The following is a 26,754-nucleotide window of genomic DNA, read 5'->3' on the forward strand; positions in this document are numbered from 1 at the left end:
CTCGCAAGCTAGATAACGGCTCTGAGCCAAAGGTTCACAAACAAAACAAACGTTATATAGTGGAGAGACGACATGGAGTAATTTCCGACCACTCGTAAGAACACACACAATGTGATTTACAAAACAATGCAACACTTGGAGAGTAAGACAAGAAAGACTTATTGCTCTTAAAGTGCAGTAACACAGGAGAGAGACAGACAAATAGACCACAGTTTGTTCACCGTGCTCTGCGACAGTCCGACGACTGGAGAACCATGACGGAAGCGAGAATTGCTGGCGAGTTGGTTTTTCATTTTCTGTAAAAAACACAAAAAATGCAGCGAAAATGAAGACGCCGGACAAGAAGAAGGTACAAGGACAAACTGTCGCCGGTGGGTGGCGGCAGTGTGTTTGTTCCTTCTTCTTGTCCCGCGTCTTTGTTTTTGTTACATTTTTTTTTGTTTCTGATAGACCAGGGCGGGGCCGTCCCGAAGGCTGGCGCGCGCTGGCTCCCTGGCGCTGTCTGTGGCTGGGCGAGTGGCGCGGGAGTCGTGCGGATGCGTTTCTGCGAAGCTTCAACTGCTGCCTGAGCAGACAGGCAGCGCTACGCGCCCTTTATACGTGTATAGGGTGCGCCGCATCTGTTCGTTTCTTCGCGCCAATGTGGGCGCGCGCATACGCACAATATATGCTGTACAATTGCTCTCCCACTCTGTCGTGCCACTTGGTAGTTTTTTCCTAGCTGAGCTTGTTACGCTGAGTAGAAGACATCTCACCCGAGACCGGAACAGCTACACCTACACGATCCATTGGTGTCGGGACTGCTCGAGTCTAGAGCCCATAGGGGACACCTGCGCATAGCCAGATAATAGCTGACTTACACATGCCCCAGTTCATGCGCGAGGGTGTAAATGCCCGAGTATAGTCCTGGCTTGTCTTCTCCAAGAGCCACTTTCCAGTAGGAGCAGATTCCCGCAACGTAGCCGATTCCTAGAAACAAGATAGTGTTTGTGTCACTGAGCTAGCACTATTCTTCAAATTGCATTATAACCTGTATTTCTTTATATGCAGAGTTGATTACGCTACTCGGTTTTCTTCAGTCGCTTTCAAAAACTCATGTTCTTTTGCGGAGGCTAATCTTATCAATATACCTGAAAAAACAAAAGAAGCCTGTAGCTAACAGTGTTGATTGCAATGCCGATTGCAAATTTTGTTTCCTGATGATGACTTTCAATGTAGGTTCAAGAGCTCCAGGTGGGTAAACTAACTGCAGGTATGTGCACGCCTTCCTGCTTCGTAAACAACCGTCTACAAGCACATACGCAACAAAGTAAATATAAATTAACGTTGGTAAATAATGGAACCGCTTCTAACACAATCATAAGCATTGAAATCATTTCGCTGTACCAAACCTTGTACTGAATTACTCTGTGGTAATACCTTCTGGTATACTCAAGTACTATTCTTGTCGATGTAGCCACAACTATAGAGCCGAAATACGTTCTCTTCCATTAAGCAGCGGAACATAGTTTTTCGTTGCAGTTAATCTTTTTCTTGTAAATTAGAATGCAGAAGTAATATAAGCCGCTTTATATATAAAAAGCGGTGAATTGCGATGTCAGATCGTTCGAAAAAAATCTAGTTTCTTTGGATGCAAAAGATTTTCCAGGCTTACGCTCATCGCGAGTTTTCGGAAAATCAGGGCATGACCGAGAAATTGGTCAGTTCTCTGAATCGTCAGCACAACGTCTTCTGTAAATGACACGAGTGAGACAAGCAACACAAAACCACTGTTCACAGTCCGTGAAGCCGTAGACAGGGATTACGAAGAATCGTCGTTGACAGGACAAGGTCATACTATTTTTCGTTCTTTAATTCAGATCGCACACGTTGGCTACACCATGCGACGGCTTTCCATGTGCAAGCAAACGCTCTCACATTTTGTTCTGAGGCCTCTTTTCGTATTAGGCGTAAAAGTGGACAGACCATTTTTATTTTAAAAGAGAAGCAAAGTTTCAAGTGGATCGCGGATTCCGCGCCGCGCTTCGGTTTCACGTTACAACGAAGCGGCATGAGTGACTTGGGGCTCTTGGCGGCGTTCAGAGGAACTGTCCTACGAACGGCGGAAGGAAGTAACTGTGCGTATACACGTGGTGTGTACGAATTTAAAAGAAAGGAAAGAGGACGAAAAGGAGATGGCGCTTCATGCCACTCAGAAGACGGGCAACTGAGTGGCAGAGGGATTGTCGGTACTTTTTATCAGTACACGTGGACTTTCGGGACGTGTCATACCAAAAGGTTAATAGATGAAAGCGGGGCACAAGATGGCTGCCTAAGATTTCCATTCCTTCATTGCGCGCAGATGGATCCTGTCGCGTTGCCACCATTGGTCCTCCAAGGTGGAGCAGCTAGAGAGCTGTTGCTCTCTCTTGGGTCTCGCCACTTAGTCACCTGAACTGAAGCCGTTAGTGAAGCTCAATTGTTATTTTATATACTCCCATCGTTTCAAATGTGTTAAATCTCATCTCCGCAGGTGAAAATAAAGCCACTACAGGGGTTCTTGAAGCAGTTAAACTTCGAAGAAATCGCTACAATAAACATTCATCGCTAACTGCGAAGCGAAACTCGAAGCGAAATCAGGCCTAAATGTCCTCCTTCGTAGGATGAACTATTTGGAGAAATGACACAGCCACGGATTATTTGTACTCGTAGCCTTCCCTTAATTGCCAACAAACGTTTTCGCAGAAAATTGCATCTGCGTTCAGCCAAATGAGATTAAAGAGGGGAAAGAGTCTACCATGCAAATGAAGGAATCCATATGCGAATTAAAATGGCACAACAAAACAATACATCGAATTATATATAAGGTTGAATTGCCCATATGTTCAAAGCATAGAGCACGTGGAACTCTCCAACTGCTCCAGCAGGAAAACGCTTGATGGTGCAGGAGCCGATTACCAAAATAGTGAAAATATTATATTTCATATTTGTGCACATTGTGGAAAAGAAAAAAAGTGAGAGGAAGGAAGAAGTCCTGAAAATAACGTATATTCATTTAGAATTACTAAGCAATTTTTTTTGCATGACCATTTGGGCACAATTCGTCAAAAATATTGAGCTCGCTCTTATTTCTAGCGCGTGTTGCTCAGCCTGCTGATTTCAGCTGTTATACTGTTTAATTCTTATAGATGTAGCAAAACCTCATAATGCGGTTTTCTGGTACGCAAATGAAGTTCGTATGCTTGTGTACGCCATTTCAACAGCAAAGTACAGAACATGAGCTCACCTTGACCTTCTGCAAAGGTTCCGTTGATTACGGTGTACACCTCGCGGCTGCAGAAACGAGCAAAGGAGCAGAGTTACGCAAGCTGCAAGAACTCTCCAAATCATGCCGCAAAATATGAATAAATGATAATATACCCTGTCATAAGGTACACAACATCGGGATCACCAAATTTTTTATTATTTTCGAATGCATATGCCATTAATTTCTTCAGCGTGTTTAGGTCATAAATGTATTCCTTATTATGTGGGTATAGCTCAGCATAAGATTCGTTCTGAAGAAAGAAAAAAAGAAAGAAAAAATATGGATTTGATTATGTTGAGCACCAGTAGAACATCAACAGCGGCTTCAGCCAAATACGTAGAGCCAATAAATACCTTGCTTATATCCGCCCCAGTCACCAAGAACTTCATCCTGGGAGCTGCCACGGCGCTGAATCTCAAGTTTACCTGAGGACCGGAGACATCGCTTTGCAGCAATGGTTAATCAAAGGCGACAATCGTCAATACCTTTATACACATTGTTCTTAGAGTACTAAAAGTGACGGAGCAAAATGAAACAAAAAATCACTCGTAAAGGATTAAAAGACAGAAAACTATTTTTATTTCAGTTTCAAAGCGAGTGCGATTAGGTGTAACATTATGTGAAAAATAAAGTATCAATCGGCGATATCTGAACATAGCATATGAATTTAAGTTTCCGATTAACACAAACGGGCGGTGTTAATGATAATTAAATTGCAAAGGAACACCTTGATGTCCAGCTATCTTGTTCTGGTGACCATGTTTAAGCAGCTTTCATAAAAAGAAAAAAATGTAATGTTTTTCTACCTGCTGTGGCGGTTTAAACTCTTTCACTCTGCTTTCGGAGGAAAAACTCAGTGATCAAAGAAAAGGATAAACTGAGCTCAAGAACATGTATGCGCACAGCGTTCGTAAATGCCAGTAAAGTAAGGTAGCTTCAATGGCTGCAGCAGAATTCGGACGGGTATATATCGAGCCAGCAGTCGGCTGGTAAAGATCCCTGGTAATTGAAAACGGTCTTGTGTATGCTTGAATAAGTTTGATAGTTAGGCCAAGTGTCATCGTCATCATCATCAGCCTGACTACGCTTATTGCAAGGCTAAGGCCTCTGCCATACCTCTTCAATTAACCCTCTCCTTTCGAGCCGCCGCGATGGCTGAGTGGTTATGGCGCTCGGCTGCTGGCCCGAAAGATGCGGGCTCGATCCTCGCCGCGGCGGTCGAATTTCGATGGAGGCGAAATTCTGGAGGCCCATGTGCTCTGCGATGTCAGTGCCCGTTAAAGAACCCCAGGTGGTCGAAATTTCCGGAGCCCTTCACTACGGCGTCCCTCGTAGCCTGAGCCCCTTTGGGACGTCAAACCCCTATAGACCAAACCAAACCTAACCCTTTCCTTTGCCATCTGCGCCCACCCTGTTCCTTCTTAATCTTATCCGCCCGACTAACATTCCGCCGCCCTCTACTACGCTTGCCTACTCTTGGAATCCAATCCTTCAACGTAAAGGACAAGCGGTTACCATGACTTCGCATTAGATGCCCTGGCCAAGCCCATTTCTTGCTCTTGATTTCGACTAAGATGCCATTAACCCGCGTTTGTTCTGTGACCTATACTGCCCTCTTCCTGTTCTTTAGCTTAACACCTATTATTTTCCTCTTCATACCTCACGGCGTTGGCCTTAAGTGTATAGAGTAGAACATTGCATGCGCAAAGTAAGCGCGCAGCCCAGCTGCCTGCCATTTCATAAAATACAAATACTGAACTTTAAATGCTACCACTTGCAACTAGCCGCCCAAAAGAACTCAACCTTCATGGCGCCTGATTTGCGTCCAGCTCTGTACGAGTCATCGTGACACTTGAAAAAGATGAACACCGAATTTAAAACTGCACGCTTGACGTCATCAACAGGTCCAGGGCTCAGCGCTCTTCGTGTGAAAGTCAGCTTCAAGCTGGAGGCATATGAACGATAGGTCATGCTTTTTGAATCAAAAGCAGCCTTACAATCCTCGATTAAATCCTGTTTTGAAACTAAATTTGAACCGACAAACAAGAGATTTAATGCTGAAGCCCATTACGCGTAATAATGTGTGAAAGATGCTAACTAATGACACGAAGAATAATAACAGTTGAGGTTTGAACGCAGCGCTTAAGCAGATATAGAGGAAGCCTGAATATCGGAGCAATTCTCCGGGTATCGAGTAACTTTTACTATTCGTAGCTAGTTGTCGGAAGCAGTAAGGAAGCATAACTAGGGTTATAGCTGCGAATCGCGTAGAATTACGGCCCTCTAATTCTGCAGAGCAATTATAATGTTAACGAAATTGAACAAACAGGTAGATGCGCTGCTAATCTGCTCACTAGACGAATAAGAGAGCAATAAGAGCAGCCAGCTGGTCGGTAATCTTGTGGAAACTGAGCTGTACTAAAAGAAATAAGTCACACTATAACAAGACACACTATGGAAGAAGCGCGAGCGCGCTTCGTCTGTCATTCGTATAGTGTGTCTTGTTTGTTTTAGTAGAGACAAGCAAGATGACCCGCATAGACGAAGTCGGCTGAACCAGGGCAAATAAATTCTACTGCCAAAAGTAGAATCGACCAAAAAGAGTTGGCTACACTGTTCTGAGCCATGCCATGGCTACACTGCCCTGAGCCATGCCTCCTCTACCAATACACCAAACACATAACAGAGGTTTGTGAAGTGCCGCTGCAGGGACCTCTGATGCAGTAAAGGATGCTAAAACACCCAGAATTTGACAGGTCGGTAAAGGAAGCTCAACCGACTAATGTTTAAAATTCCAGCCTGCTCGAGCGGGACTACCACAGCTTTAATTCTCCTTTATTTAACACTTCTCCTCTACGATATTTTCGTTTTTGGCAACTGTATTTCCTGCAGTATTTCAGAGCGCAGCTCTCAAGCGCCCGTTCGTGGGTAGAGCATCGTCACCGTCGGCCTAACCGAGAAAATGAGAGTGTGAACTTAAAAAAAATGAAGATGGAAAATTTGTTGCGTTCTCATGGGGTTCTTATAGAGGCCTGGCTTATCTTCGGCGGCACGCGCCAACGCGCACCCGCGCACTTCCCCGTTGGCGGGCGGTGCTGTGAAATGTGCTACACGTGATAGACTGTTCGCTTTGCCCGCGCCGCTTAAAGCGTTGTCTTTCCTGTATAAATTGGCTGCTTGCATAACGCCGCGCAAACTAGTCTTTAGCTGTTCTTTATGAAGAATGAGCGGCGCAGCCGGTGGAAATTTTTCGTCTGCTGCTGCTGCTAAACGAGCTCTCCGAGCAGAAGCTCAGCGCCACCACCGAGAGGACCCTGCATTCACACCGCCGAAGCATAATAATAATATTAATAATAATAATAATAATAATAATAATAATAATAATAATAATAATAATAATAATAATAATAATAATAATAATAATAATAATAATAATAATAATAATAATAATAATAATAATAATAATAATAATAATAATGTTTTATTTTGTCCAACTGTTTACAAAGCGTACATTCCCGCACCGCTTAAGCACTGTTGTGCTTGTCTGTGGTGCCGGCAGCCTGCGAAATACACATGTTTTCTCGGTACCTTTCTAGAACTAAATCACTGGCTTGACAATCTTATCAAAGTACAACAAAAAAAACAAGAGCACATGTTACCGTCGTTGCTATCTGGACAGCGGAAATTTTTGATTAAAGCACAAGATCATTCACAGTTTTTGTACACAAGCGCGACATGTCATCATTGTTAGTCTGTGGACAGATTGAATTTTGTTAGTAACTAAAGAATTGGGCAAGCATACACAGATACTGCATCTTCTCTACGACACGGGGAAATTCCATAAAAAAAAGACAAAGTAAAAAGGCTAATATATATAATTACACATCTAGACACTTGAATAAAGAAAATAAAATAGTGAATGTGGAAATATACAACGTAACACATATACACCATGTAATGTTAAGGTGCAAACCTTTTTATAGATTTTTAAGGAAAACATCCTTTAGTACTCGCTTTACCTTTTTTATCGATGTATGGCTGATCTCGACATCGGATAGTTTATTGAATAATGCAGGCACATAGTAAGCTCTGCACCGTTTGCCATAATTCGTATAAATTCTGGGGACGCTGAATCGTTCTATGTTTCTTAAGGTGAACTTGCTTTGAGGCTTCTCTGACTTAAACATATTGTCGTAATAGAACCTGGAATAGATAGTATATCTCTTGAATTCTTCAAATGGTAGTAGGTCTCCTGCTCTATACAGGTCTTTTTTCTCTTTACCCTCTAATAGCACACCATACAAAACATTTTGAACACATTTATAAATTACGCTGGTAATTTTCTTTTTTAGTGTGTCTGAGCAAAACCCGTACAGTGTAATGCCATGCCGTAACTGTGCTTCCCCCAAGGACTGGTATACCATTCTTCTTATGTTGACAGTTGTGCAGCTTTTTATATGATACATCTGTGCTGCAACTGTTCGTAGCTTTTTACAAATAAAGTTCACATGGTTACTCCACGACAAGGTAGGATCAAATTCAATGCCTAAGTACCGGACATTATTACTGTATTCAAGTGGGACACATAGACAGTTGTGGCATTTTTCAACGTGTAGAAATATTGGCTGTAGCACATCCAGTTTTTTGTGGGGATTGTGAAAACACATGAGCTTTGTTTTTGAGCTATTTGGAAAAATGTAATTATTCTTGTACCAGTTCATAAACTTATGAACATCCGATTGAAGAGCGAATGAGGCTTCTTCCAAACTGGAATGTGCCATTACCAGTGCGGTGTCGTCAGCAAATTGGTACAACTTGGAGTTTAAATTTAGGAATCCGAGGTCGTTCACGTATAAGTTGAATAATAACGGTCCTAGAGAAGAACCTTGAGGTACACCAAATTTAGTGACTATTAATTCACTGTATTCGGTATCAATTTTCACCGTCTGTTTACGGTTCGTGAAGTAATTTTGAAACCATGCGGCAAACGGCCCTCGGAAACCCAACTTTTTTAGCTTATCTTGTAAAATGTTGCGATCGATTGTATCAAATGCTCTGCTCAGGTCAAGAAATAAGCTCAGCACAATTTCATTTTGGTCAATTTTTGAGTGCACAAGGTCGCTAAAATCTTCTAACAGCATAATCGTACTTCGACCGGTTCGAAAACCATACTGACTTGTTGTAAACACTGAGTTCTTCTCGCAAAATACAGTCATTATCTTCGCTATATATTTTCCATTACGTATGCAAGGACCGGTAATATTGATATCGGTCTGTAATTGATGCAATCATTTTTTTTACCCTTCTTGTATAAAGGTCTGACAACTGAAATTTTAAGTTTTTCAGGAAATACTCCAGAGTTTAAGGCTCCATTTATGATTGTTAGAATAACGTTCTTCAGTTCTTTAAAGTTCCTCTGAATGTCCCTTGGTCTAATGCCATCTATTCCTGCTGGCTTATTAACCTGTATTGAATTTATTATGTTCCACAAGTCAGTTTCTGTTAATGGGGGTAAGTAGGCCAATTTCTGGAGCGAGTCTACCTCCTTTGTTTTTGGCCGCGCCTCCCGCACAGTATCTCTCAAGCTTTCAATTGATTTTACGAACTGGTCATTAAATCTGTCGGCAAGTTTCTTGACATCTGCATCTTCTCTAAAGTTTGCTTTAATGGTCTCGTCGATACCTTGCTTTGGTTTTTTACACAAAACCTGGTTCACTAAATTCCATGTGCCTTTTGTATTTCCTTTGCTGTTTGAAAATTTGTTTAGAAAGTATCGCTTTTTCGCCAACCTTAGCTTTGCTGTCACCTTATTTCTCATCCTTCTATACTCTTCTTTCAGCACCATGTCGTCTGGTTCTCGTTTGCACCGTTCCCATATGTGGTCCTTCTCCTTGCAGAGTTCTAATATTTCGCGGTCAATCCATGTGTTCTTTGGATTTCTTTGCTTTAAAACCTTTTGTTTAGTTGCTTTCAAATAGATGACCGACATCTCTTTAACGAACTTCTCATACATTTCCTCGTGATACAGAACTGTGATCAAATTTAGCGGCAGGGAGTATACCACTGGCTCTTAGAGTTTTTTCCTACATTTGTTTGTGTTGCGTCGAGTAAGAACAACTAGGACAGGGCATGGATACGATTCCACGATGGAGCACACATTGGCAACAATGCCCAGCGGACAGGCTACGCGCCGTAGACCTCTTGCTGCTTGTGTTAAGACAGTATATAGGATACGACAATTTGGCTCAGCTAATTTACTTGAGCATGTAGAAAAAATTGGTACCGTAATTAAACCAGTAATTCAGGTTAAATGAGGTATCCGGAAGACCTAAACGGAAATGGAAGTTAACTTCTAAGAGCTAGGTTTACATCTTATCTTTGGATTGTCATGCTGCTTTAAGCATAAGGGCTGGGCATCCCGTGGCCTGCGTGCTGACGGAAGCGATGGAACTGCCGCTCAGTATTTGCTATAGCCAAAGCATACCTTATCGTCACGCCCGTTCCCGGTTTCATGTCAATGTCCTACATGCATTCAATTAACCTAATTAACAGACTAACTGCTCTAAGCAGTTGATGATGGTGACGAAACAGGGCTTGGCTAGAAGACGACGAAGAGATGATGCTTCCTGGTCTGCAAAGGCATGTAAGCTTGCGGAGTAATAGATCTAAATCGCACAACTGCGCTTATTATCGTACAATACTATCGTCGAGCCATGGCCCTGGTTCCCCACTGAGTTAAATAATTTTCAATTTTAAGTGAGCATTACTGGTATTCAGCAGCCAGCTATAGCTATTCCCTGCAAGCCAATACTACTGATCTTAAACGCTAGAAAGCAAATTTCTAAAATTGAATTTGGTGTACTTTTATAGTTCTTTTTTTCAGTTTAAACCAAAACTTCCAACCCCTAATATTAACTAGAAGCATGACCTAGTCGCACGTACCAGCTAAACCGTGCAAGGATGCTCGTGTCGTGGTAAAGGTCGCACGCCCACAATATCCCACTTCGACAGCCAGAACAGAAGACTATAATAATAATAATAATAATAATAATAATAATAATAATAATAATAATAATAATAATAATAATAATAATAATAATAATAATAATAATAATAATAATAATAATAATAATAATAATAATAATAATAATAATAATAATAATAATAATAATAATAATAAATCTTTATTACTCCTCAAGGAATACATATATGTTGCCGGGCCTGCCGAAGCCTCTACATGGCTTGTATGGCAGTGCCCAGCAGCGGGGCAGCTCCAGCGTTCGGAGACAATGGTATGCACTTTTTCATTAAAATAAAAGCTTTTAAACATACTGTTAGAGAAAAACACTGAACCTCAAACTTGTATTTTGCAAGTATGTTAAACAAATGATATATGCATATTAATGCTTTTTTCAATGTTGTCAACATGAACAGGGAGGCAAAATAAAGAAATAAAAATATCAAACATCGAACAATGCCTTTGCGCACATACACAATGAAAGTAACTGTATCGGATGCTCCAAAACATCATAAAAAACACAGAATTAAAGCTCTATGCACCAATTATTTTTGAAGTTCAATTAACGCTCTTTTTACTCCGGATCGTGTTGTTTGCTGTAATACTGTTTTAGGGAGGCGATTAAATGTGTGGGGAATGTAGTACTTTCTTATGCTTTTTCCGTAATGTGTTCTCATGGAAGGTATTTCAAAACCAGAGCTGGTACATAATGTTCTCCCGATGCTGCGTCGCTGTCTGAAGTCAGTGTTCCAAAAGTATTTGGGTACAGTGTAGGAGAGAAAAAGGGTGTCAAAATCCGGAAGTTTTAAATACTTAAACAATGTAAGCCCAGGCGCAGGGGGATTGGTTTTATAGGCAATACTTTTAAGAATGTTCTTGAGTAGACCATTAATTTTATCTTTCCAAAACAATGAACAGTTGAAAAAACAGGCTATACCATACCGTACAACCGAGTATGCTAAATAATGCATTATAGTTTTTTTTATTTGTAGTGGAACGATCGATCGTAAACGGTACATTAAGCAAGCAGTTTGACGAAGTCGTGTACATATAAAGGAAATGTGTTTGTTCCACGCCAAGTCTGAATCGAAGTAGACTCCAAGATATTTTACTGAATCAGTGTACTCAACAGGAGGGCATGAGCAGGAGAAAGATTTGTGGGAATGAAGATAAACTGGTATTTTTGGTCCGATATTTCGCAGCGGATTATGAAAACATACCAGTTATGTCTTGGATGGATTTACTTTTATCTGATTTTTTTGGAACCATGTCATGAATTCTGTAATATCCACCTGCAGCAGGGATACAGCGTTTTCATAATTTACATGTCTAGCAATAATAAGTGTATCATCTGCATATTGATAAATATTACTGTAGCGAATAACCGAGCTGAAATCATTAACATAGGTGTTAAATAGTAAAGGTGATAACACTGATCCTTGTGGTACTCCTGCTTGAGTGAACTTTACCTCACTTTTAACATCGCCTATACAGACTATCTGCGACCGCTGTGACAGATAATTATGCAAAAAATCATAAAAGTGACCGCGGAATCCATACCTATATAGTTTGCTGCATAGTATATCCCGACTAACGGAGTCAAAAGCCTTGGCTAAATCCAAGAAGAGACCACATGCGATCTGATTTTGATCAAATGTTTCATGCAGATAATCTGATAGGTTTTCAAAAAGCACGTGCGTACCACTGCCTGCTATGAATCCATACTGAGAGGGTGCGAGCAAGCTATGCTTTTCTACAAAACTGTACATAACATCGAGAACATGTTTTTCCAGTATTTGAGATAACATAGGCAGTACAGATATCGGACGATAATTTTCGGGCTTCGAAGGATCGCCGCTCTTAAATAGAGGGATGACGCGTGCTTGCTTCATTTCATCGGGTATCTGGCCTGAATATAAAATAGCGTTCAGAATAAAAAGAATCGGTTCTGCCACAATTTGCAGGTTACGCCAGATATCATCAGCAGTTATTCCGTCTACTCCCGCTGCTCGCTTTTTCCGGGAGTGCCGCATTATGTGCTCCAAGGTGTCCTTATCAAGTGGCGGTAAATAGGCTGAGTCGGCTGTGACGTTCCCTGGCGTCTGATGATGGGGCCGCTCATGACTGACAGTTTGAGACACCAATGAGAAGAAGTCACTCAGCCTGTTCGCAACTGCGGGTGATATTTCGCCGAATCCTTTTTTAAGGCTATTTATGTAACTGCGTGACTGGCATCCACGGAGTTCGTTGACCAGCGTCCACATTTTCTTTGGGTTGGTACGAGAGGCTGAGAATTGAGTGTTATAATGTTGGCGTCTAGAAGCTCGCAACAACGCCGTGACTTTATTTCTCGCGGTTCGGTACAGATCTTTTAGTAGCTGGTTATTCGGGGATTGTCTGCATTTCTTCCAAAGCTCCTCTTTTTCTTTTATAGCTTTTAATACATTATGATTGATCCAGGGCACATTCGCTTGACGCTTTTTGACAGAAACTGTCTTTTTACTCTTGTCACGAATATCTGAAAATATCTCAACGAACTTCTTATAGGCTGTACTCGGACAAGTAATAGAGGCTAATGATTTCCAGTCATATTGCGAAACTAATCTGTCAAGCTTAGTTCTATCAGTTATTTCCAAATATTTATTGCATACCGGCTGCAAACATGGATCGCGAGCAGAATACATTTTACATCCCACAAAGTAGTGATCTGCCAGCTTTTCTGTGATTAACACGGAATTTACGCTCATACATCCTTCAGACCGGACTAGTACATGGTCAATGCACGACACTACAGTTCTGTCACAAACAAGTTCTTCCCTGGTTGCTTCATGGACTATCGATTCCACCCCATATTGAGCTAATATGTTTAAATAATCGTTAGTCACAGCTTTGTTCAGTTTTAAAGTGTCGATATTAAAGTCCCCTTGTTTCCTTCATTAAAATCGCTCAACTCCATTTTTGTAGCCAAGTCAGCCATTACAGCTTTCAAGTTCTCGCCATTGGTGACAGAAAGACCATGCAATTCTAAGTTTGAAAGCCTGCTGTATTGCTCTGCATTATTTAGCTCAGCCCGAAGCTGGCTAATCGCTTCAGACTGGTAAGACACCGTTGTAGTCAGTGCGGCAATTTCCCCTTCAAGGCTCTTTTTTGCAGCATCCTGAGCTGTGTTCTGAGCGACCAGAGAATCATAAGCTGATGACATGAACTGTACTGAGTTCTGTAGGTCTGTAACTACTTGTTTCAAGTCCAGTACCTCATCGATCCTGTCTTTTAGAGCTAGAAGTGCGTCCACCTTTCCCTGTAAGGGTAAGAGGCCAACTATGGTATTGTTAATGCTTTCCAGCTGCCGTCGCAGCGCTGTTAGCTCTTGGGCTACAGAAGTGCTGTCGGTAGTATTATCAGACTGTGCGGGTACAACAGTGTTACCTTCTACTTGAGACGTTCTACAACCCTTGCACTTCCAAGAGTCTCTTTTTGTTTGGCCCATGGCTATAAATGTATTATCAGCAACGCCTGAGCATGTTTTGCCTAGGTGATAACCATTTCGGCATTCTGCGCAAGTCAGGCATTTGCCGTCTTTGGGAAGAACTTTTGAGCATACAGGACATAATAATAATAATAATAATAATAATAATAATAATAATAATAATAATAATAATAATAATAATAATAATAATAATAATAATAATAATAATAATAATAATAATAATAATAATAATAATAATAATAACAACAATAATAATAATAGTAATAATAATGTAGGAAATTGAACAATTGCCAAAATGTCAAATGTTTATGCCAGCTGCTCCTTAATTCAGGGGCGTTAAGAGATGGTTTTAAGAACTCAGACAGGGATGGGGAAAAACAGCGATGCATGCACAAGACGTGGACTTTCATTCTTTGGAGGCCTACATTGCTTCGGGATTGAATTTTAGCAAAAACATGAAGTGGAAATAAAATATTGCGCTGCTAATTTATTCTGAAAGGAGCATCAGCTAACATGGCGGAGGGAGGCATTGAAGTGGCAAGAGAGTACACGCATCCACGGCAAACTCTGATCGAACTTCCACATGACATCATAGGAGCAGCTATAAGGGAATATTACTGCAGCTAAGTGCCTTTGGCGGGTACACTCGACAGTGGTCTGCACCCTCTCAAATAATGCGTTCGTGCGCTGCAGGTCTCTGTAATAAATAAATAAATAAATAAATAAATAAATAAATAAATAAATAAATAAATAAATAAATAAATAAATAAATAAATAAATAAATAAATAAATAAATAAATAAATAAATGAATGAATAAATGAATAAATAAATAAATAAATAAAAAAAGAATAGAGGTTAAAAATATCTGTCTAGAAGGAAGTATGTGACAGAATTATTTTTCCAGACTTCCCTTGTGTCAAACAAAAAGGCTTGAAGTTTAAAGCTCAAAGGTTGCGATCGACGTAATGGAACTCATAGGGGGAATGTGAAGACATAAAAGAACGAATTATTTAAAAGCATAAATTTTAGTTACTATTATTATAATTGAAATTATGAAGGAGAGCTAGACATACGCAGGGCGTGAAGGCGGATAACATATAAATGGCAGTCTCTGAACGTAATGGAGTGTATCTCAAGAGAACGTAATGTAGTAGCTGTTGCCGAGCCGTCAAGTGGACAGTGACGGAAGATAGAGTAACTAGAGGTCAATTGAAGAGGCCTTTATACAATAGTGCATTTAGCAATGTTGAAGATAAGTGTAAAAGTACTGGGGTTTGTAATGAGAAATTTCGGGAAAACATGACAAGGCGTTCTTGATAGCACCAGTCATAGTCGCGTTTCAATCCTGAACCGAACGAAATGTGCCATCCCCAAAACATTAATGCTGATGGGAAAGCGCACGTTTATTGCTGTTTCATTTTCCACCAATAAGTTTCAATGAAAGACGCCGCAGGCTGGCAGAAACTTACGGAGTTGATCATGACGCACAGGTAGCTCAACAGCTCTTGGTGTGTAGAAAACCGGCTGTGATGAGGAGCATCCACGACGAAGAATATTTCAACAGTTACGTCATCAGGAACCTTTTGGGGCTCTGCTTTCCATCCTTGAAGAGCTCCCCTACCGACGACGGCTATTGTGTGTGAAATTAAAAAAAAAAACGCACTTTATAACCTAGCCACATCAATTCAAGCAAGGAAGATGGCCCGAGTGGTACTGTCAAGGACGATGACAGAAACTTAATTTGGAGACCAGGGCATCCAGTTATATTTAAATCCTTATTTATTATTAAGCATTCAGGTGATAGAGAATTACGCAGAGTATAACAACCCCTACGTGTGGCATTCATAGATACGAAAAAGCCTTACACTCAGTGGAAATCTCAGCAGCTTCGCAGGCGTTACCGATTCGGGCTGGCAGTACGCATACGTAAACACTTGAAGGGACACATTAGCTACGTCTCAAGGGTATTGCACGCGACTGAGTTAATGGGTCCCTTTAGCAGGCTGGGGTCCTCTTTGGGGATGGCGGGGAGTTCTCATGTCATTCCGGGCACACCCATGCCGTGATTAGGCGATGCGCCGCAGCCTCGTCAGATGGCTGTTTCAAACAGAGCCGCTGGTGGAACTTGTTAGACCCAGGAGCCTCTCGCGCCCCAACTGCCACTGCGGCAGGCTGCGATGGTGGATGGTGGGCAGGTTGTGATGACTTCACAAGGTCACGTGGCGAAGGCGGCAAGTGGGTCATCTACTTTTTGCTCGCAACGCTGACAACGGATTTTCTACAAAGCGGGAGCCGTAACGCTACCGCGTAAAAAGTACTAGGAAATATGTATAGCCGTTGCACGGCCACTTAGTCCTAGATACAGAATGTGATAAAATATCAATACTGTACCAACATACCAATAGTGTCTTCAACAATAATGCAGAAGACGAAACTGTTGTTCATCATTCTCGGAACAGAACACAATTTTATGATAGGCAGCAAAGTGGTGAAAGTGGTAGAGAAATTCCGTACTTAAAAAAAAAAGGTAATGTCCATCCGGGCCACTCGAGTGAACTATCTAGGAGAAGAGGGTAAGGATGAATGGAATTTGGCAGGCATTCTCAGATCAACAATGACATTTACCAACATCATTCAATATAAAAGTATAAGATACCTATGTCCTACTGGTTCTAAGGTATAGGGCAGTGATGTGGGAGCTATGGATAATCGTTTAACTTTAATTTTTGCCAACGCAGCAAGCTTTTGCCAGAAACATTATAGGCATATATAATGTTAAGAGATACGAACGAAACAAGTTCGGTCAGGAACTAACGCGAAGCAATGATATTGTAGTCGAAATCCGGAATAAAATACAAGAGCGGGCTGGGCATGCTATGCGAAGGGAAGATTTCCAATGGTCGTAAAGGCTAACAAACTGGATTCCAAAAGAAGACTCGCGAAGCATGGACCGGCAGAAAGTAGTGTGCGCGGAGGATATTTGGATGTTTACTCGGAATAAGCAGGCAGCGGCAGCCAAAGGAAAGTGTTAACTGGGGTGATATGCAGGAGGTGCATATCTTGCTGTAGTCGTGGTTTTCGCGGCTACTGTGTCTGCTTCTGATGATATACTATAAATATCTAGGCTGCCCAAATTGACAATAATTGTGCGCACTAAACAACAGAGCACATAGCCTATTTAAGTAGCGGTTTCAGCATTTTTGGTCCTAATATTTGGTTAGGACAGGACAGGTTAACATAACTGCCACTGATCAGACTAAGGAGAATGGGTTTTTGGTTTTCACGCAAGGAAATCTGTAAACAAAAGCTCTAATAATGCGAATCCTCGAGAAGGATTGCACATTCTGCTGAAGATTTGATGATTGCATTACAAAATCAGAGCACCTAGAAAGGCTAAAATAACGCCGTTTCATTGCGTGTTCGCATAAAAGCATAAAAAAGACCAAACCTGCAACTTAAAGGGGATAAGCCTACTTTTAATCAAATTAGCCATAAATTTTCTCTGAAACTGCATCTTGGGCATTAAAAAAATGTCCTGCACACCGCTCGGACTATTTTTTACACTAGTTTACAAGAAAGAACTATACTGAATAAAATTTATGCCATTTTTATTTTGTCCCTCTTTTCTACCGTTTCCCATATTTTACGCGAAATTAACGAATTTTCAGCCTCCACTTGAACCTTTTGAAGATTTCCGTTGTGATTGTATTTAGCCACTACGGTTTATAATAATTTTTCGAAGCACGTACTAAATTTATTGCTTCTGGCGAGCTTCACCCGAGTCTGAACGTTGTTTAGGGCGTACGCTAAAGCTATAGTAACAATGTTAATTTTTTTGCGTAAGATTGCTAGTCAACTTTAGTTCAGTCACATGAATCTGTCAGATCCAAAATGCGTGCCGGGAAGCTCAACTCTGGGCAGCGATTTACAAGCACTATGCACGCAACGCCAACTATCGGCTTCCACGTCAGTGTGCTTGAAATCAGGTGTTATACTTGAAGACGTGGATGTCGATTGACTGCCATCTCCCAGTACTTTTTTTTGTGGATTCCCGTTCAACGTTTTGTGTAAAAAGTACATTTATCGCGTTTGTCAGATGCTCGCTTTTATTTTAGTCATTATGCCTGTTCTGTGTCAAAAGCATGGTTGGTTGGTTTATGGAGCTTATGGTGGTCCCAATGCGACTCAGGCTGTGAAGGACGTCGTAGTTAAGGGCTCCGGAAATTTCGCCAACCTGGAGTTCTTTAACGTGCACTGATATCGCACAATACAAGGGCCTCTATAATTTTGCCTCTATAAGAAAATCGACTTTGAGAGCGAACATTTTTATCGTCCACTGCTGGGTCATCTAAATATTTAAGCATGTTTTGATGACGTTAATCATTCGACCGGATTAATTTGTTGAGAAAAATACACTTCTACAACGTCGAAGGCGTATTGTTGCACGTTATTATTTCGATGGCATAACTGGGACAGAGGACGACTGACGACGCACGATCGAAGCCCACAACAGAGAACTTCGTAAATGTCCAGATTAAATTTTGACAGGCGTTTCGCCACGCTTGACGACGTACTGCTTCGCAAGCACGCCTAACGTAACAACAATGTGTTGAGCACTGTGTCAATAGGTTGTCACTGTAAATATTTTCGTGACGCCGTATTCATTAACGCTTTTTGGACATATTCTCTATAGTTGCGTCTCTAATAGGTTATTTGAAAACCGCTCTTCGCAGTAATCGCTTGGCTGTCCATTTTGATTATCTTCATGGTTTCTTTCCACTTCATTCGTTAATGTGCGCCAAGGAACGCGTAGATAAGTTGAGCAGGTTTTAGAAGCCTGATAGGAGCCGCTTGAAGGCCAATAGCGGTAATGCAGGGTTTGACAGAATGCCGTCTGGAAAGGTAGTGGCATAGCAGAATGAATCCTGAGTCACTCACCAAGTCAAAAATGTTAGTGGGCGTTTGGGAACCTGCACGGTTTTCTTGTTCACAAGGAAGAAACGGCACAGTAATGTACAGCTTAACTAGCTTTGACTAAAAGACATAAGGATTTTGCATAAGCCGGGCGAAAATTCCTCTTTGTTCTGTTGATGGTGTTCGACGTCGTTTGTATTATCAGGGATTCCATGTGCAACCAAGCTGACAAATCTCTTTCCGTAGCAAACATTCCTACGCCATCACAAGCGAATTTATGCTCTTCTGTCTGCGCATGTTCTGTCACAGCGCTTGAGGCCGGCCTATTTTTGGCCACACACTTGAGGCGCTCTTTTAGCTGGCTTGAAATATTTCCAGTTTCCCAGTCTAGACGAAGTCGCGGTCATCACAAGTTTTCTTATAGATGATACCCGGAAACTTTTCACGGGGCAGAGCATCTTATACGCTCTAAAATTAGAGTGCAATTTGCTAGTCCGCGCGTGGGTAATATGCGAATTGTGCTTCTTGCAGGCCAATTCCCGGACTTTGCTTATGCCAGTGACGCAAGGAATCACCGCGCGTTTTAGTAGAAATGGCGATTTTGCATTTTGTGTGTGCTCCAACTGCGAATGCTTCTCGATCAGACATCTGAACACATTTTCAATAAAATTTTGATATATCCGTTGTTTTACAACATGCTTCCTTATCGTTTCAAGCTCCTTATTAAGGCTGCACCCATTGGAACACGTGCGGGCAGCCCGGATCAAAAGTGACACCACCACTGAAGGTTTGAAAGCTAATGTGTGCACTGATTTGAAACCAAAGTACTTTCCTTAGTAGGTGGGCTTCCTGTACACACTGAACTGTAAGCCGCAGGGCGAGCTTGTTATAAAGGCATCTAGAATTGGGATGCTTCAATTGCTTTCTTGAACAATCTAAGATTTTGAGGTGTTAAAGGAAGTATCATACTTGCGTCTTGTTTAGGATGCAGAACCAATAATCGAAGTACCTCATAAATAGTTTCGGTATAGGTTGGAATGCCAGCAGAGTTTTTCCCTCAATTGCTCCCATCACGAAGTTCGCTGTTGTAACGGAGGGCGATGCACCCATAGCGCTTTATAATGTTTGCTTATATATGGATCCATTGCAAGTGATGAACGTGCTGCTTGAGTAGATGCTTGGAAGGCTACAGAGCTCAGTGACATCAAATGCTGCGCAGTCCAGCAAAGATACGCCCTACGTGAGAAGTTCTCTGCAGGTGGCAACGTAAATGCCGACCATAATTTTTTTGAGCAGCGAGCGCACGTCGAACGACACCAGTACATCATCGTCTTCTAAAACGACACCAGTTTCTTTATTTATGAAATTAGCTGTGTTGGAACGTGGGTGTCGGTGTTGTCAATGAACCGGGCAAGGACCTTGTGTAGTTGCATTGAGAGCTTGTGAAAAGGTGATCTTGTAAAATAAGCTATGTGTCTTATAGGGGATCCAGTTTTGTGAATCTTTGGAGACCTCATACTGATGGCGGGGACCCATTCGTGAAAAGCAGGTGATAATAACGGCTTCTTTGCCAAGGCGGAAGGGCCTCCGATGCATCCGAAATCCGTTGCTACAATCCGGTCTGCATATCTGAAGAGGATCCATGTCCAGTTTTCGGTACGCTGTTGTGTCATTCTGAATGTTCATCATTTTTTGCGTAGGTTGAACAATCGGTCACCACACACTTTCCCCTTGTCTGCGGCCAGACTAGCAATGTCAGTGTTGCTCCGTAGAAATTCGTGGGCCAAGCGTCCACCTCTAGACATTCCACGCTAGCATTTCTTCTTCCTGATTCGGGATAGGATCCCTGCTCTGGTTGCCTGGACTTCGTCCTCGACTTCTGAATCTAAAAGGCGGATCGCGCCCTCAACAGGTCCGATCACTTTCTTAGGATCCGGGGACTTCTCTTTGTTAAAGTTGATGCCGCGGCTTAACATCCGGATCTCCGCTGCGGACAGGTCGTGTGAAGGTAAGTTCCAAATTTCGAAGTTGCACTCTGGTTACTTCAGTTCTTTTCCTGTGATTAAGACATCTAATTTTCGTGCTTGGAATACCCCGTTTCATTTCTTTCTTGGCTGATCTTTTAATTAGCCACCACCTGGAAGCTGGGGATGACTTGAGGAATATCTAATTGTAATTGTTCTTTCGTGAAGAATGCCTCGTTTTCCAGGCGCTTCGCTGCAGTCCTGCTCACTTCAATGCATGCTTGAAGTTGTTGCCTCTCCGACCTCGCAAACACATGATGACCGGAAAGCTGAGTTGTCGGGCTGTCTCAGACAGGGGTACCTTGCATCACCTACTCGGCTATGCAGGCAAGATTGAAACGCAATTGATTGCTGCAGGATGCAAATCTTGACGAAATGCCCAAAAACTATCGGATTTTAGTAATGGCCGGTTTTTTATGATCTTCGCGTAGGTTGGTGTAATCCAGAGTTTGGCTCAATGCCGTCAGGCAAGTGTAGTGGCACATAATAATGAATTAGGGGTCACTGACTATGTGAAAAATGTTAGTTTCTGTTTAAAAACTCATACCGGTTCTTTGTTCAATATGATGAACCAGCCGAGTAAGATGTAGCTTAAATTGCCGTGACTAATAAACGTAATGATTTTGCATATGCCTGGTGAAAATTGTCCTTTTTTCTCTTGATAGTTCGGCGAGGTCTGAGGTCTATATAATTTGGGATTGCAGGTGAAGCCGCACTGACAGATTTCTTTCCGTAGCAAAGATATTGACGTCATCCCAACAGAGTAATGCTCGTCTTTTTGCGCGTGTTCTGCCGAAGCGCGTGAGGCCGTGCGATTATTGACGCGGACAATATGCTCATTGTGCTTGTTCAAAAATCGTGTCAAGGCTTCATCTACGCCTGGGATGGAAGGAAAACGCGCACATTTTGATCGAGACGACGGCGTTGCATTTTGTGTATCCGCTGCCCACGAATGCTTGTCGATATGTCATCTGGACACACTTTCAATGCACTTTTCATGGTATCCGTTCTCTTCCAGGTCTTTTCTTAGCGTTTCAAGCTTCTAATTTAGGCTGTGCTCATTGAAACACTGCGCACGGTCCGATTCAGAAGTGAGGCCAAGACAGCGCTTTTGAGCTAATGGGTGCACTGATCTGTGACTCCGACTACATCGGGGGATTGGAAATCTGTCAAGTTGGCTAGAAGAGTACTTCATTGATGTGTCCTTGAATTGGGCCGCCGCAAGCGTTGTGCAGAACACGCAAACAAAGAAGTGCATGAAATCGCTTGTGATGATGTGAAAATTATTGTTGCCGAAAGGAATTTGTCAGAGCGAGTGCAGCTGGATTTCCTGATAATACGGACGATGCCGAACACTATCAACAGAAAAAAAGGTAGTTTTCACCCAGCGTGTGGAAAATTATTACGTCGAGTAGTCTAAATTACACAAGTTGAATCTTGCTCGGTTGGTTGTTCATTTTGAAGAAGCGACCTGTACAAGTTCCGAAACATCATCTAACACTGCTGCGCCCCAAGAGTTTCTTTTTGAGGGACAATAACTGCTCAGGTCATGGTTGCGAGAGAATCGCGAACGACCAGCCCTTTCGGCTGATCTTTCATGCGCTAAGATCTTTGCTGACTGATTAAACACATGAATTTCTGTTGCGAATATCTGCATACATACAACGTACGAACGATACATAAACGCGCTCTGCTTCACACTTATCTTTTTTAAGCACTCCATTACTAGACGAAGAAGTTTAGTATAGCTAATGTTTGCATGATTCGTTCAACATTGTTCTGAATTTCAGCCGTCCCTTCAATCCCTTAGACACAAAGTCGGTTTTTATTTTCTGAAAAGTGCTTCTCTATCGAATCCTGAACATTTTCAGTCATTATTCCACCGCAGTGGATATTGTCCACTCTGTTCTCACGAAGAATTTTTTTACCACTGGCGACACGTACGCGCGCGCGCACACACACACACACACACACACACACACACACACACACACACACACACACACACACACACACACACACACACACACACACACACACACACACACACACACACACACACACACACACACACACACACACACACACACACACACACACACACACACACACACACACACACACACACACACACACACACACACACACACACACACACACACACACACACACACACACACACACACACACACACACACACACACACACACACACACACACACACACACACACACACACACACACACGCACGCACGCACGCACGCACGCACCCCCCCCCCCACACACACACACACACACACACACACACACACACACACACACACACACACACACCGTCTTTTTCTGCCGCGCCATTCTTCGCTTGGCGTGTGCCACCAACTTCTTTACGCTTCTTATTTATAGAGCATTCATAGCACGCGAAAATCAAAAACATCCTGCCTGGCTAAAATAAATTGTACGTTGACGCAGCTCTGATTTTACGCGCATTAGTGAAACAAATTTCAAACCATAAAATTCCTGTCAGCAAGCGACGTGCGGGTATTATCTAGGGTATAACGATTTCTTTGTCGTGATATTGGTCCTTCCTTGTGAAAGAGCCCTGATGCAGGTGTATGAAACCCTAAACTTTATAGCGTATTTCCGCAGGATAAAGATATTACGATGCTGCCGAGCATGTAGGAAATAATCAGCGTTACGGAGAAACTTAGGAATGAAAGGTTCTTTAAAATATATGGCTTCCTGAAAGTCGTTTTAATCGCTATATTGCAGCAACATGATTTGGGGGCTTGGTGTCTGTACTGCTTTCATCTTGGATGCCACAAAAGCCTGCGAGTTCAAATCAAATTGGAAAGCTGCTGAAAATAGATTCTCGCCAGTGATTGTCCAGCCAATATTTAGTGGTTTCTTCCTTTTTTTTGCATTGTCCTAAGACAATAAAAATTACACTCACGTTTGCTTTCGTTGAAGGCAACCTTATCCAGCCTCTCGTCTTGCGCGATTTCGTACAAACCGTGAGGTATGATGCCACTTAGTAGTCGTCCAGATATAGGGATCGGCGCAATTCTGTGCTGAGGACCGACAAAACCTTTCTGAAAATAGTTAAGGGTATTACACACTACCCAAAAAAGAAGAAACGGATACGAACTACTCTGCATTTGTTTTATTTTACGCATTCATAATTTTCAGCCAGAAATTTTCTCAGTGAGGCACAGATTTTTATATTTTGTGTACGAAATAACGCCTCTCATCGGTTATCGCGATGCATTCATCTATTGGAAGGGCACTGCATTTGCACACAGGATATAAAGAAATTGATCACTTCAAGAACATATATAGCCTCGCGACTGAGACTTGATCGCCGTGATAAAAAAGAAACTTTAGGTAAAGTCAAAAATGTTTTGCTGACTCTTCTGAAGCTGGTTTCTGCAATAATCCAGTGTTATGTGTGCCTTTTGTTTTTCTATGTATAAGCCTCACCTGGCAGTAAAACACCGGCAATCCCTTGAAAATGATTTCTACTGAAACCACCCCAGAATACCAAACTAACTAAGAGCTGGGAGACTTTCAACGCTTTGGTCGAGGTGGCATTTTAGAAGCTCTTGGCAGCTTCGGTGCAGCAGCGGCGTAGCACCTGTCCTAGCGAAGCCACAGAACGGTTGTCTGCAGCGCTAAGGATTGCATTCCCAGTCTTTTAATGATCGAGTGCAGTTAGGTAAAACGAAGACATAGTAATAGAATCCATCAAAGAACGACGCTTAGAATATAGGACACCATACATTCCGTTGTTACGTACCATATGCAAGCCGTTTTCGTTCCTCGTTACTTCAAGTGAGGCGAACTTATCTTCGTCTTCGTACAGGTCTTTTTCAATATTTTCACCGTTGTACTGTAAAGGAGGCGAGCGATTTCAGCGCAGAGTTTAGTTGCAACAGTGTAATGTAAGGCATTGAAACGAAGTCCACTAGCACATGTAAACAAGCTGCTTCAGATATAAAGCTATACCGACGTCTTTTTTTCGCATGGTAGTGCTGTTTGTGACAGACGCGAGGAAACAGTGACTGATGAACAAAGTTGAAATTTCTGGCTAGCTTCTATCAACCTTCATGTTCATAGGCCGCTGGTAATAGATTACGGCTCGCAGCTGCTGGTAAGTAATAGTCATGTCATTTCATAAAGTTTAGAAAAGAAGATTTCGTTCATCGGAGCTGAATGCAGAGTTCTGGTTCTTTCGGTGTGTCGAAAGGAAGCAGCCCAGCCATAACGAAATAACCAACTTCACATGTGACTGACATCTAAAAAGTCATGCGAACTTTTGAGTCCCGAAAACTATGAAGCAGTGAGCAGTGCGCGGCGTTGGTGGAACAAAGGCGTTCCCGCTGCATGTGGATCACAGAGTCACGTGAGCTATGCTGTCCCGATTTCCCTCCGCATGCAATCAGCAGTTTTAGGAGGGTGAAGTGACCACTGTAGGGACATGCCTGTAGTACAAAAGAACACGCACAGCTTGAAATTAAAGGTGGTCATTTTTGAGTATACGGGATGAATCCTTAGCCTATACAGTTTGCTATTTTAAGAACTGAGATACACAGTGTTGAAGTCTGCGCAGATGAATTATAGACAAATGCGAACATTATGTGCGTGGCTAAGCTGAATGATTAGATGATTGATTAAGTAAAACTGCGCATTCAACTTTTTTCTACTTTAATGCATTTAAGCAAAATTGAAGAGTGCCACCATTGATGGTGAGCACATGTCTTAGATTTTCTTACTAAGCAATCTTGTTCCAAACATCGAACGTCAAAAATGCGCATTCAAAAATCTGAGTTCGGTCTCCCTAATTCTATATTTCTAAAATGGCGATCTTTGTGTTTCGTACGCAATAAACACAGACGTCTTTTGTGTAGTTGATGATGTAGAAGAGGTTCACTTAATGTCCGCGAAGATAACACGGACAGCGACACCATTTTATATATAAACAATGCAGGAAAGCAACTCAGAGAGGTATGAAATGCGTATTTCTCACGGTCGACATTGAGAACCGCATAGCGGATCAAGAAAATTTGGCATCGGTTCAGCTTCGATGTTGACGGTGGTCAATTTCGCAATGTGTTCGTACTGCCTAAGATCAAGAATAAAAAATTCATTCGTCTTTAGTTATTTATTTATGTAATTATCGATTTAATCACGATCCTAATGTCCGCCTAGCTTTACAACCAACCTGTAAAAGCCGCAACAATTTATCTCCCGGAGTTCTAAAAATGAAAATCTGTAAATATTTTAAAAACCACCCCTTATTGGCGATGACGTAATATAGATTTGCTAAAAAAGGTTGTGAGGAAACTGCCCGTACCTCTGAGAAGTAAAGTGTGTCGGCTGTTCTTGAGGTAAACAGTTGAAATATCTAACACCAGAATATATTACCGCGTTTAAATTAACCAACGTATGCGGACGGAATTACTCTACTTTCACTCACAAATAGCGTGAATGGTTCCCCGTCTTCCTCCGTGAGCACTCGCATTGTGGGCGCTGCTACCGACGCTTTTCTGAGGGAGAGCGTCAGACCATCGTGGACGTGAATGACAATCTTTCCGTCAGAGGCCCGCTCATCCAGAGCCCTGGGATACACGATCCAGGGCTTCGGCGATCCTGCAAGCCGCAGTTTGCCTCGGTAAAACGTCACAAAATTGATGAGTTAGAAGACCGTTGCAGTTTCATATGGTTGAGAGCTGAGACACAGGGTGGCTTACAGAGTCCAAAATTCGTTTTGGGGAACTTGATGGTTGGGCAGCGGGTGATAAAATATGCAGAAGCATTTTAAATTGAGACCCATGGCGTTTTTGAGAGATACAAAATCAACACCGTACTTACAAGTACGCTACTCGCTCTACCCCAGAGAGAGTTCTATATAGCGAAGGTCGGTTACAAAAAAAAAAAAAAACTTTTGCGTGCCAAAGCTCCACTGGAAGGCGTCTGCATTACACAGCTCACGTCGAACACGGATAAAGCTAGCGGCAGCTGCGACTG

At 42.1% G+C, this 26,754-nt stretch overlaps 1 protein-coding gene across 1 annotated transcript in view; it reads right to left on the minus strand.

Annotated features, from left to right (window-relative positions):
* LOC144103833 (venom metalloproteinase antarease-like TserMP_B) overlaps positions 1-26,754 on the minus strand; it is a 50,543-nt gene that overhangs the window by 10,172 nt on the left and 13,617 nt on the right. The window contains exons 2-9 of the mRNA XM_077636533.1: positions 26,204-26,376; positions 24,524-24,616; positions 23,681-23,819; positions 15,262-15,422; positions 3,640-3,711; positions 3,400-3,536; positions 3,266-3,312; positions 861-969 (exon numbers count right to left, since the gene is read on the minus strand). Of these exons, the coding sequence (XP_077492659.1) occupies positions 861-969; positions 3,266-3,312; positions 3,400-3,536; positions 3,640-3,711; positions 15,262-15,422; positions 23,681-23,819; positions 24,524-24,616; positions 26,204-26,376 (931 nt within the window). The remainder of the gene's footprint in view (positions 1-860; positions 970-3,265; positions 3,313-3,399; positions 3,537-3,639; positions 3,712-15,261; positions 15,423-23,680; positions 23,820-24,523; positions 24,617-26,203; positions 26,377-26,754) is intronic.

This window comes from Amblyomma americanum, chromosome 9 (assembly GCF_052857255.1).
Source record: "Amblyomma americanum isolate KBUSLIRL-KWMA chromosome 9, ASM5285725v1, whole genome shotgun sequence".
Classification (NCBI taxonomy): Eukaryota; Metazoa; Arthropoda; class Arachnida; order Ixodida; family Ixodidae; genus Amblyomma; species Amblyomma americanum.